This window comes from Mytilus trossulus, chromosome 1 (assembly GCF_036588685.1).
Source record: "Mytilus trossulus isolate FHL-02 chromosome 1, PNRI_Mtr1.1.1.hap1, whole genome shotgun sequence".
In the NCBI taxonomy this organism is placed as follows: domain Eukaryota; kingdom Metazoa; phylum Mollusca; class Bivalvia; order Mytilida; family Mytilidae; genus Mytilus; species Mytilus trossulus.
Genome location: NC_086373.1, coordinates 50216493 through 50227911, shown reverse-complemented (window position 1 = coordinate 50227911; position 11419 = coordinate 50216493). Strand labels below are relative to the sequence as shown.

The 11419-nt window shown below is 30.7% G+C and overlaps 1 protein-coding gene across 1 annotated transcript in view; it reads right to left on the bottom strand.

Annotated features, from left to right (window-relative positions):
• Nucleotides 1-1297: 1297 nt before the first annotated feature.
• LOC134726487 (general transcription factor 3C polypeptide 1-like) overlaps nucleotides 1298-11419 on the bottom strand; it is a 231918-nt gene continuing 221796 nt past the window's right edge. The window contains exons 39-42 of the mRNA XM_063590895.1: nucleotides 8446-8714; nucleotides 2979-3171; nucleotides 2138-2228; nucleotides 1298-1474 (exon numbers count right to left, since the gene is read on the bottom strand). Of these exons, the coding sequence (XP_063446965.1) occupies nucleotides 1359-1474; nucleotides 2138-2228; nucleotides 2979-3171; nucleotides 8446-8714 (669 nt within the window). The 3' untranslated portion in view covers nucleotides 1298-1358. The remainder of the gene's footprint in view (nucleotides 1475-2137; nucleotides 2229-2978; nucleotides 3172-8445; nucleotides 8715-11419) is intronic.

Below are 11419 nucleotides of genomic sequence, written 5' to 3'. Positions count from 1 at the left end.
TATTGGCTATTGGACATTAGTACCAGTTCATCCTTCCATTTCCTTTCCTTGCCAACGGTGGATGATAAGTTTTGAATGTCATCTTCTCTTCATTTGATCTTCTCTTCATTTGTAATTTTATCAAAATACTTTAATGCTAGCCTCAGCTTTTTTCATAAAAAAAGTACATCTAGACATTGAATAACAATGTCCATTTTACTGTTCTTATTTATTATTTATAACTGTTGATGTAAATGTCCTTTGGTTTTTAGAGTCTTTGTTTACTCCTTGGTTTTGATTGTTGTCTATAACATCCCTTATTTCAAGGTTAGTGATATCTTTTTGATCTTTACATCTGAGATAAATTTGTAGAAATATATTAGTAAATCTGGGCTTATGTCTTAGAGTGTTAAGTTAATTAATAATTGAAGCAACTATTGTATCAAAACTTGCAAGATTGAGTTTTCTCCCCTCTAACATACAATACCTGGTTAAAAGTTTGTCTCAGATTCAGTTAAGGTTTTTTTCAAATTCCTCTAACTTAGTTATTTAAAACTAATTTACAGAAACATCATGTGTGCATTAGCCATAAGAAATGCCCATATTTTGATTTGTAATATTAGATTTTAGTGTTTGATACTGTCTTTTTTTGTCACACAAAAAATCACCTTTAAAATCTATTGTCAATGTGTAAAAATCATGGAAAACCCAATTCTTTAAATTTAATTTAATAAAATTGCACTAAAATCAAAAAGGTCTTTTTATAACTTAAAGTGCATTGTTTATCAAAGTATCATAAAGATCAGATACATAGCTCAAAAAAGTCTGGAAAACTACAATTTTAGCCAAACAAGTATAGGTTCACGAAGGGTCAATATTGGCCCTAAATTCCCTTCAGTAGTTAAAAGTAATCAATTGAAAAAAAAAATGTTCACTTGTGCACTCTTTTGATGAAATGACAATTTAATAATTTTTAGAATGTTTTTCCGGAAGAGATTGACCACTTTATAGGCCAAATTTAAGCCTTCCTGGTCCTTTTCCTTTCAGATCATCAATTGCTTTTGTGACTTTTACTATTGACCTGTAGTGACCTCATAATAAATACCATCATCTTCATCCCATGTGCCTTTATCAAACAAAGATTGGTGTCAGTTGAATATATAGTTTGAAAAGTTTCATCTAAAAACCAAAAATTTGCCCTGATTGCAGACTATCAATGGTTGCTGTGATTTTAATCTTAGACCATATGACATTAAAATCATGAGGGCTTTGCCGAGTAAAAACAAAAGTGATTGTGAAAGGAAACTAACAACCAACATATTTCTGTATCAACTTTACTCATAAATCTTTTGTTTGCATATAAAAGTGTATAAAAATCATCAGCTACAACCAATATTTTGATTCTGAATTTTGTCCATAAACTGTCCAAGTTTGACAACACAATCTGCAGTTCCTTCATAAAATATCTCATCATCTTCATAATGTTCCTCCAAAGCTGAAAAATTTAAACATTTGTATTACATTAAATTTAGAGTCTGAAAGGTCCAAATTTTTTTCAATCTTTTTTTTTTTGTTTCCCTCATAGTGATATGTATTTGAATAAAAAAATATTTCTTTTTAATATCAAGTTTGGTTAAAAATTCCGCTGCAAAATGCACTTTAAAGTGCTGAACATTATAAAAATTAAAAAAATCAGTAGATTTTAATTTTAAAAGACTTATAACCAAATGTTGACTGTTGTAAGGTTTGTACCCCATGATATTTTGAATGTTCCATAACAAGTTACCTACATACCCATAAGATGCAAATGTATAATGTAGTATATAATGAGAAAAGCACCCTCAAAACAGGAGGTTAATAAAGCAGCTACATAAAATGTATAAAAAATCAGATGTCTCATGAAAATTTATACCATTAGTTCTACAAAATTATAAAATAACCATAACAGATGCAAAAGCCTAGACGTGACCTTTATGGAAACTTTCTTTATAATCCAATCTTATAGCATCACAGAAGTAGAATATGTCAAATTCACTTGTGAGTGTTATGTACTGTTTTCATGGTCACACCTTTATGGATGGTTTACCGGCTTTTGTCTTTATTGTGTTTGTTACATTTGTGTATTGTTATATAAATCTTTCTCTACATACACACATACCTTCCTGAGTAACTGCTGGTTTGGAAAATAATGAAGATTTAACAGGTTTTCTGAATACTGTCTTCTCAACACAGTTTAAGTCTTCTAAAACCTGATATAGAAAGCAGACGCTGTCACATATATCATATGCACAATCACTTGTTTCAGGTTCTAAATAGTGTTTTTTATAAGTCTTATTTTTGTCAGAATTACAGCTTACATAGATGCAGTAGCTTTGCATGTCGAATTGGTTTGATTATCTAGAAGTAAAAGTCATTATTTCATGAACTTTGAAAAAAAAATCCCTTTTCATTTTTTTTGTTATTTTGCTCCATAAAAACAAATAAGGAATATGTATTAATTTTTGTCTGTATCATCCTTAACTCTATTTGATATCTGACAATTTTGCACAACCTGTATCTTGAAAAATAGTCTGGTGACCCATACTTTTTATTATATTAGGATAAAAGTATGATAAAAACTATATTTTGACAAATTATTAAAAAAATCAATGGATTTAATTTTAAAAGACTTATAACCAAATGCTGACTGTTGTAAGGTTTTTACCCCATTTGTTGAAATTTTTCCCCTATTATGTATGTTTGGTTTCTTCACACATTGTTGTCAATATAATGAAAATTATTTGACAAGTCATACAAGTGAGAGGTTTAAAAACCTATAAAACCAGGTTTAATCCCCCATTTTCTACATTAGAAAATACCTGTACCAAGTAAAAAATATGACAGTTTTTATCCATAAGTTTAATGTGTTTGAGCTTTTGATTTTGCCATATGATTAGGGACTTTCTGTTTTGAATTTTCCTTGGAATTTCGGTATTTTTGGGATTTTACTTTCTACTTACATCCATTAATTCTCTAATACAAAAAGGCTGTAAATATGGGGTGTACTTTTCACAGATGGCATTGAAATGTACTCCAGAAAACATCATCACATATAACATGACAGATTCTATCATCATCTTAAATACAGGTTTGTTTAGTAATCCTTCTGGCTTCTTCCATGGCTTTAAAATCAATCTAATTCTATCATATGTACTGAAAATATCAATAAGTCACAATTTTTATTCAATAATTAATTTTCATTTTTACTGCAAAAGCAGGAAATTTAAAAAAGAATATATAAAAGTAGTTCTGCCATCCAATTCAATACTGCATTTGGTTGTAACATTAACAGCATGATTGGTAACATAATATGATGGTGTGGTCTATTAAGAAATGACGGCATTGCTGTAAAAACAAGGTAAAAAGATAAAACTTGGATGTAATGAAAAATTTAAGACAAGCTGACCAAGAATAAAATGGAAGATACAATATAAAATTGAAATATGGTAAACATAACTCTATTTGGCCAATGCCTACTATTTTTTAAAAGAAGTAAAATCTTTCTTTCATTTGGCTATAGAGTGGCAACCATGCTAAATTACAATCTATCAGGAACTTAAGATATTTTTAACAGACATTTATCTGCTTTTGAAGACTGTACTTTTAATTCTGGATGACTTTTTGATTTTGGGTTGCTGTGACAGTCTCATTTAATTATACTCTACATCTTCAAACAAAGTAAACATCTAAAGGAGGAGTGTTGGCATACTTCTTACAAGTACAACCCTGCCAAATTCTGCATGTATGTGCTTGTCCCAAGTCAGGAGCCTTTAATTCAGTGGTTCCATTTTTGTACTTAAATTAGGCTTTTACTTTTCTCATTTGAATTTTCTTACATTGTCATTTCAGGGCCTTTTATAGCTGACTATGCAGTATGGGCATTGCTCATTGTTGAAGACTGTATGGTGATCTATAGTTGTTAATGTCTGTGTCAATTGGTTTCTTGTGGAGAGTTGTGTCATTGACAATCATACCACATCTACTTATTCTCTACAGTAAGGGTTCTTTACTGCCTCTATTATATACAAATATTACAATACTGGTACATGATCCCTTCATCTATAAAACTCAGATGAGTTATTTGTTGGAAGAAATAATTTTCCATGTAAGACAAATAACAAAGCAGCTGTTACTAGTTGTGTTTGTAGGTATATCTTTTAGGTTGTTTCTGTTCACAATGAACCTGTTTTTCCCGTGAAAAGAGCTTGCTATATTGTATAGACAACTGTCCATGATCAATTACTATATGTTGATCTCTAACTGTCATTTGTTTCTTTATGTTGTTGAGATGCTGTCTTAAAGTAATCTATACCAGAAATACCTTTATATTAACAGAATTACATATAAATTCAATCAGGAGAATTGATATGATTGCAAATCAGACAACTTAATCCCTCAGAGACCAAAAGAAATGATGTAAACAATAATAGGTTAATGTAAAACCTTCATCAATGATTTAAAGTAAGTTAACAAAGGCTCCAACATGATATTCCATAATCCTTTAACAATTGAAATCCTTCAAATTCTTAATCCAGTGAACATCTAAAGAAAAAGCTCATACATTTACAAAATGTTTGATGCATTGTAGAGGATATATCTATAAACCAAAAGAAGGCTGAATGGACAAATTAACAACGGTCAACATTAGTGATATGAAAAGACAGCTAGGACAACTGGTACTACAAAAACTAGAAGCTTCGTAGCACAATAGATATTTTTATTTACAACTGATGCCTGAAATAATGCAACTGTTATACTTTTGCTATAGTTTCTGAGATATAAGCCAAAAACAGCAATTTACCCCTATTTTCTATTTTTCGCCATGTCTGTGATGATGGTTGGCAGGCAGGGTCATTGGACACATTTTTCAAACTAGATGATTATGGCCAATTTTGATTAAATTTGTCTCAGTTGTTTCATAGAAGACTTTTGTAAAAGATTACAAAAATTTACCAAAAATATTGATAAACTAGAGGCTCTAAAGAGCCTGTGTCTCTCACCTTGGTCTATGTGCATATTAAACAAAGGACAGATTGATTCATGACAAAATTGTAATTTGATGATGGTGATTTGTTTGTAGATCTTACTTTACTGAACATTCTTGCTGCTTACAATTATCACTATCTGTAATGAACTCAGCCCTTTAGTTACAGAGAAAAACATATTTTGTAAAAACTTTCCAAAATTTACCAAATTAATAAAAATTGTTCAAAATTTACTATAAAGAGCAATTACTCCTAAAGGGGGCCAACTGACCATTTTGTTGACTTATTTGTAGATCTTATTTTGCTGAACATAACTGCTGTTTACAGTTTATCTCTATCTATAATAGTATTCAAGATAATTACTAAAAACGGCAAAATTTCCTTCAATATTACCAATTGGGGGCAGCAACCCAACAACTAGTTGTCCAATTCATCTAAAAATTTCAGGGCAGATAGAAATTGACTTGATAAACAATTTAACACCAATAAGATTTGCTCTAAATGCTTTGGTTTCAGAGTTATAAGTCAAAACCTACATTTTACACCTATGGTCTATTTTTAGCCATGGTGGCCATGTTGGTTGGTTGGCTGGGTCACCACACACCTTTTTTGAACTAGATACCCTTATAATGATTGTGGATAAGTTTGGTCAAATTTGGTCCTGTAGTTTCAGAGGAGATTTTTGTAAAAGATGACAAAAATTTACGAAAAATTGGTAAAAAATGACTATAAAGGGCAATAACTCCTTCTGGTCATGTTGACTTATTTGTAGATTTTAATGCTTTGCTGAACATTAGTGTTGTTTACAGTTTATCTCTATCTATAATAATATGCAAGATAATAACCGAAAAAGAGCCAAATGTCCTTAATATTACCAATTCAGGGGCAGCAACCCAACAAACGGTTGTCCGCTTCACCTGTAAATTTCAGGACAGATAGATGTCAACTTGATAAACAATTAAACCCCATGTCAGATTTGCTCTAAATGCTTTGGTTTCAGAGTTATAAGCCAAAATCTACATTTTACCCCTATGTGCTATTTTTAGCCATGGTGGCCATCTTGGTTGATTTTGCGGGTCACTGGACACATTTTTTAAACTAGATACCCCAATAATGATTGTAGTGAGTATGGTAAAATTTGGTAGTTTCAGAGGAGAAGATTTTTGTAAAAGTTAATGACGAACGAGGTATGCCAAGTGATGAGAAAAGCTCACTTGGCCCTTTGGGCCAGGTGGGCTAAAAATTACTTTGAAGGACAATAACCAATTATGGGGGCAATTAACTATTTTGGGCATGTTGACTTATTTGTAGATCTTACTTTTGTGAACATTGCTGTAGACAGTTTAATTTTATCTAATATGAGGCAGGCATAACCTGTGAATGGGGACGAAGTCTGTATGTATTATTTTCTTAATTCAATCATGTTGATAAAAGAAACCGAAATACCGTACGTAACGTTCCCGATTTTGGTTCTGTTGTTAGAGAATTAGCTGTGACGTTCTTTAAGTTATGACGTCATATTTGATGTAAACAAAAGAAACGCTTTCATCAGGTAACGTAACGTTTTTTTTTCATATCAAACAATTATTAAAATTGAATTTGTATTGAGATCCAATCTTATGTTTTACTAGACTGATAAATATAAAAAAAAATCAAAGTCTCATGCAAACAAGACAGATTTCTGCGCAAATGCGGGAAGACCCGAACAGGAACTAGATCTGAAAAAAAACGTTAACGATTTTGAGTTCATTAGTACAATGAAAAATTCGGGAAATTTTCCCAGATTTTTTTTTTTTTTTTTTTTCATTGATTTTTCTACCGTAATTGGGGACTTCGTCCCCATATAAATATGGACACAACATTCAACTGGATACAGCTCTGAATTTGGATTGTGATTAAATACTTGACACAGCATATGTTTCTGACACAGAATGAATGTGGTCTAATGAATTTTCTTTTTTTGCTTTGAGCAATTCACTATGCTGTTGAATTTTAATCCTCTCAAAAAAAAAAATTGAGAAATTTTCTTTTTAATTTCGAAATGAGAAAAATTGACCCCCCCCATTTCCCTTATTCCAAACATGATCTCAATTCAAATTTCTAATGGAGTTTGCAACAATAACTACTCATTTAAAAACATCATAAAGTATAACGTAAAATATAAAATTTCATACAGTCATGGTTAAAATTAATAGTAACTTCTAAAAAAATAAATGGGGAATGTGTCCATAGGGACACAGATGATGCCCCTGTTAGCTTTTTATGTTATAAAGGGACATAACTCAAGAACTGTAAAAGTGAAGCTGCCAAAAATTGAACTTAAACGGAGTTTAGAGGTAATAAACATTATATACACATTTCATTAAACTAAATTGAGACAAACTTAAGTTAAGAGAACAGAAACGAAAAAATTCTTCAATTTTTCCACTTGTAAAGGGGCATAACCCTAGAATGGTGATCAAAGTGCTTGTAATCATTGAATGGTAAAGATTGCTTTAATTTAAGTTAATATTGCATTCTATATTGTATATAGCATTGATTTAAGTTGATTCAACTATTGTTCTGGACAAAGAAAGATAACTCTAATTTTCAAAGAAGATTTCATAAAGCATTGGTTTTAGGTAATTCAACAACCATTGTGGACAAAGAAAGATGACTCCAATAAATTGTCTGGAAACTACAAAAATGCTTGTTTTTGGCCCCTTTTTAGCTCTTTATTCTTGTTCTGTTTGACCCATATTCCTTAAAATATATCCTAACCATCTACCTATGGTATTTAACATTGTGGTACAATTTCAGAACAATTTAAATACTTATACACAACTTATTGTCCTAACACTACATAAATGCTTGTTTTGGCAACATTGTGTTAAAATTTTATTGATTTTTATTCACTTATACTAAAGTTATTATCCGGAAACCATCCGTCTTCAGACGCTGACGATGTGATACCAATATATGACCGAAAAATTAAACTGCAAAATTTCCTTAAAATTACCAATTCATTCATCTGAAAATTTAAGGGCAGATAGATCTTGACCTTATACCATTTTTATCCCTCGTTGAATTTGCTCATAATTTAGTTTCAGAGATATAAGTCAAAATCGACATTTTACCCCAATGTTCTTTTTTTAGCCATGGCATCCATCTTGGTTGGCTGGCAGGGTCAACAGACACATTTTAAAATCTAAATATCCCATTAGACTAGGTGAGCTAATAAGATGTGGTGGATTGCCAATGACACAACTCTCCACAAGAGACCAAATGACACAAAAAATAAACAATATAGGTCACAATATGACCTTCAACTATAAACAAAACCCATACACTATAGTCAGCTATAAAAGGCTCTGACATGACAAATGTAAAACAATCCAAAGGAGAAAACTGCTACACACAACTCTTTCATAGATTGAAAACCTGTCTTGTTTTATGATTTTACCTGACAGGTTTAGGATATGATGATTCTGGTTTTCTTGTTAGAGATCTCCTTGGTCTTTGTGAAGAAGTGTTTTCTTTTGGTGAGGTCAGGTCATTACTATGTGTTTGACTAGAGGAATGATCTTCAGCAATTGAATGTTGACTAGAGTTGTCTCCCTTTGTATGATTTGTCTCCAATGAGTCTCCATCAATCATGTTAACATCTCCACTAGGACCTGCATCAAGTGGATCAGATGGTGGTTCATTGTCTATGTGGCTGTCAGAAGGATCCTATTAAAAATTAAAAATACTGAAGATTGAACCAAAGAAAAACAACAATATAAAAACCATGTTAATTTCTTTACCATTGCCATTTATTATTATCATATGGTCTATACATTTTCTATAATTTGTTTCATAGCAAAAAATCTGCCTTTGTTAATTTATCTAAATATTTTAGAAGATCGAGCATATACTAGCACATCTATTTAAAATATTAATAGAATCCCCTCTTCCAGAATTCTAAGATTCAATATCAAAAAGTTTGCTAACAGCAGTATGCTTCAAACAAAAGTCAAATTTTATAATGCAAACAAAATTATTTGAATCAGGAATTCTGGAAAATTGATCAGAAATGTATGCTGAAAACTTAAACAATTAAGTAAAGCTAGCTATATATGCTAGCTAACAGGGGTTTGTAAGGTCTTTCTGAAATAGCAGTGGAAGTAACATGAACTTTAGCCATGAACACATGCCTAACCCACAAATGTTTGATTAATTATCATCATACATTTTCTATCAATTTTCCAGAATTCAAATAATTCCTTATTTTTATTGGATTTTTTCCCCCTTCTCCCCTAGCTTTAAAACAAACACATCTTAATTTTAAATTAAAATTTGTATTAGGAAAACCAATTTGTTAATTGTACCCTCTTTTACAGAAATACTTTTAGAGTAATCTCCCTTACGCCGTGTATTTAGCCACTTCTGCTCTGTGGTAAAGTGCAAATTGTTTGCATCTAAAAATACCAATATAGAGTTTAAAGATGCACTATACTGTTGATTGATTCCGTGAGTGTCAATCTCTGGAATAAATAGCTGTGTTTAATTCTACTTCTGTTTAAACCTGACACACAATGACATTCTCTATCTCAAAATCTTGACAGCTTTGAAACACCGAACATTTTCAATTTCCAAAGATTTTTTAAATGATTTTCTGATGACATCTATTACAGTTCTATCATCTGATGATTGAAATAGGTCAACAACAGTTTTGAACTTTAAGAAATTGTATTGACAATTCCCAAATCAGAAATAAAAATGTTACATAACGTGCTATAAAACTCATTGGTTCTGTAGTTGTAGAAAATTTGATTAGATTTAAAAGGAAAAAGTGAGGACAAAACATGGAACATCAAGCCAAATAAGATTTAGAAAACAATTTTGACGGAAGATAAGAATAGAAATTTAATGTCCTTTCTATGTTCAAATTATACATGTCATGTTTTCGTGCTGAATCAAACATAAGTTAAAAGATCATTAACCGTATTTCTGGAGAGCAATACATACATCCTGCATTTTAAAGTACATCTAATTGTCACATTTCATTACACAAAATCACTTAAACATGCATGTCCAAGCAGTCATGCACCTATTTTATTTTTATGTTTCTATATATAGCTAGCAATAATGGCTCAATATTGTAAGTAGCATTTAAACAGAAAATTTTCAAACTTTGATTAGAATGTTAACACATAAAAAATGTGACATTTTAATTATCAGATGGAAACTAATAGAACAAGTTCAACACCCCATATCCAACATAATTAATATGATATATCTACAAGTCTGAAAAAATTATTCATTATTTCTGATTTTCTGATTATTGAATGTATTTAATACTTTGATGTATGGAAACCTTCAGCCCATAATAAATAATAGGTTTGTTTGCCCAAAGTTACCTACCCAGAAAAAAGCTGTCTACTCAAATTCTTTTATTGTCCTGATTTGGAGAAGTTTTTTTTTAATCAAATAGGCATGAAGACTAATATACATCTGACACTTCAATTTCTTTTTTTGAAAAAAAATAAAAAATGCCTACCTACCTACCCACTGTCTCAACCTTTGGGTAGGGTTTGGGCAAACCAAAATATTTTTAAGTGTGGCCTCATAGAATAGGATCAGATAAAAAAAAATGATGGCCTTGTAGCAATATTTAATATAGGAAATTCTACAAGTCTCCCTTCCGAAAAAAAAGATTACCATTTCAAATTGTTTCTGATAATCTTAAACACATCGAAGATTTTGAAATTCAAATTTAATGAGGATCTTATTCAAAACAACCTTTATACCTTCTTCAAAATTCATTTACTCTAGACAAATTTTTAATTAGGAAACTGCCTGTCATAAATTCTACTATTCTATTAAAAAATTAATCCTTCCATCTGTTAAAATAAATGACTTTTCCAAGCAGATATGTCATGGCTGAAAATTGACCATAGACCATCTTTTATAGATCTATTTGTTTTCAATAATCAAATAAGCTATAGGTACTTAAAAATACTTTATCGCCCTTAAACAAGATACACTGTGTCTTCTTTTATCCCTGTTGAAATATGTTGAAATATATATACGAATGTCATAAATTAAAGGAAAAAATAATGTTTTATATACTAACTAATGGCTCTCAAGAGCCTCTGTTGCTCACCTGATTCTATGTTAGTTTTGGAAATCATGTTAATTAGATTCAAATCAAAACAAATACCCTTATAATAACTCTGTAATTTAACCAAAAGCAGAAGGCTTTTGTAAATTTTACAAAGTTACCAAAGTATTAATTAAAATTGAAGAAATGACCTTATCTGGAAGATGACAAATCAGTTACAAACTAACAACACTTGGTCAGCACCTCAAAAGAAACATTCATACCATGTTTAAGTTTTAATCCATGAAGCCATTTTATAGAAGAAGATATTTGTATATATATCCAATAAGGT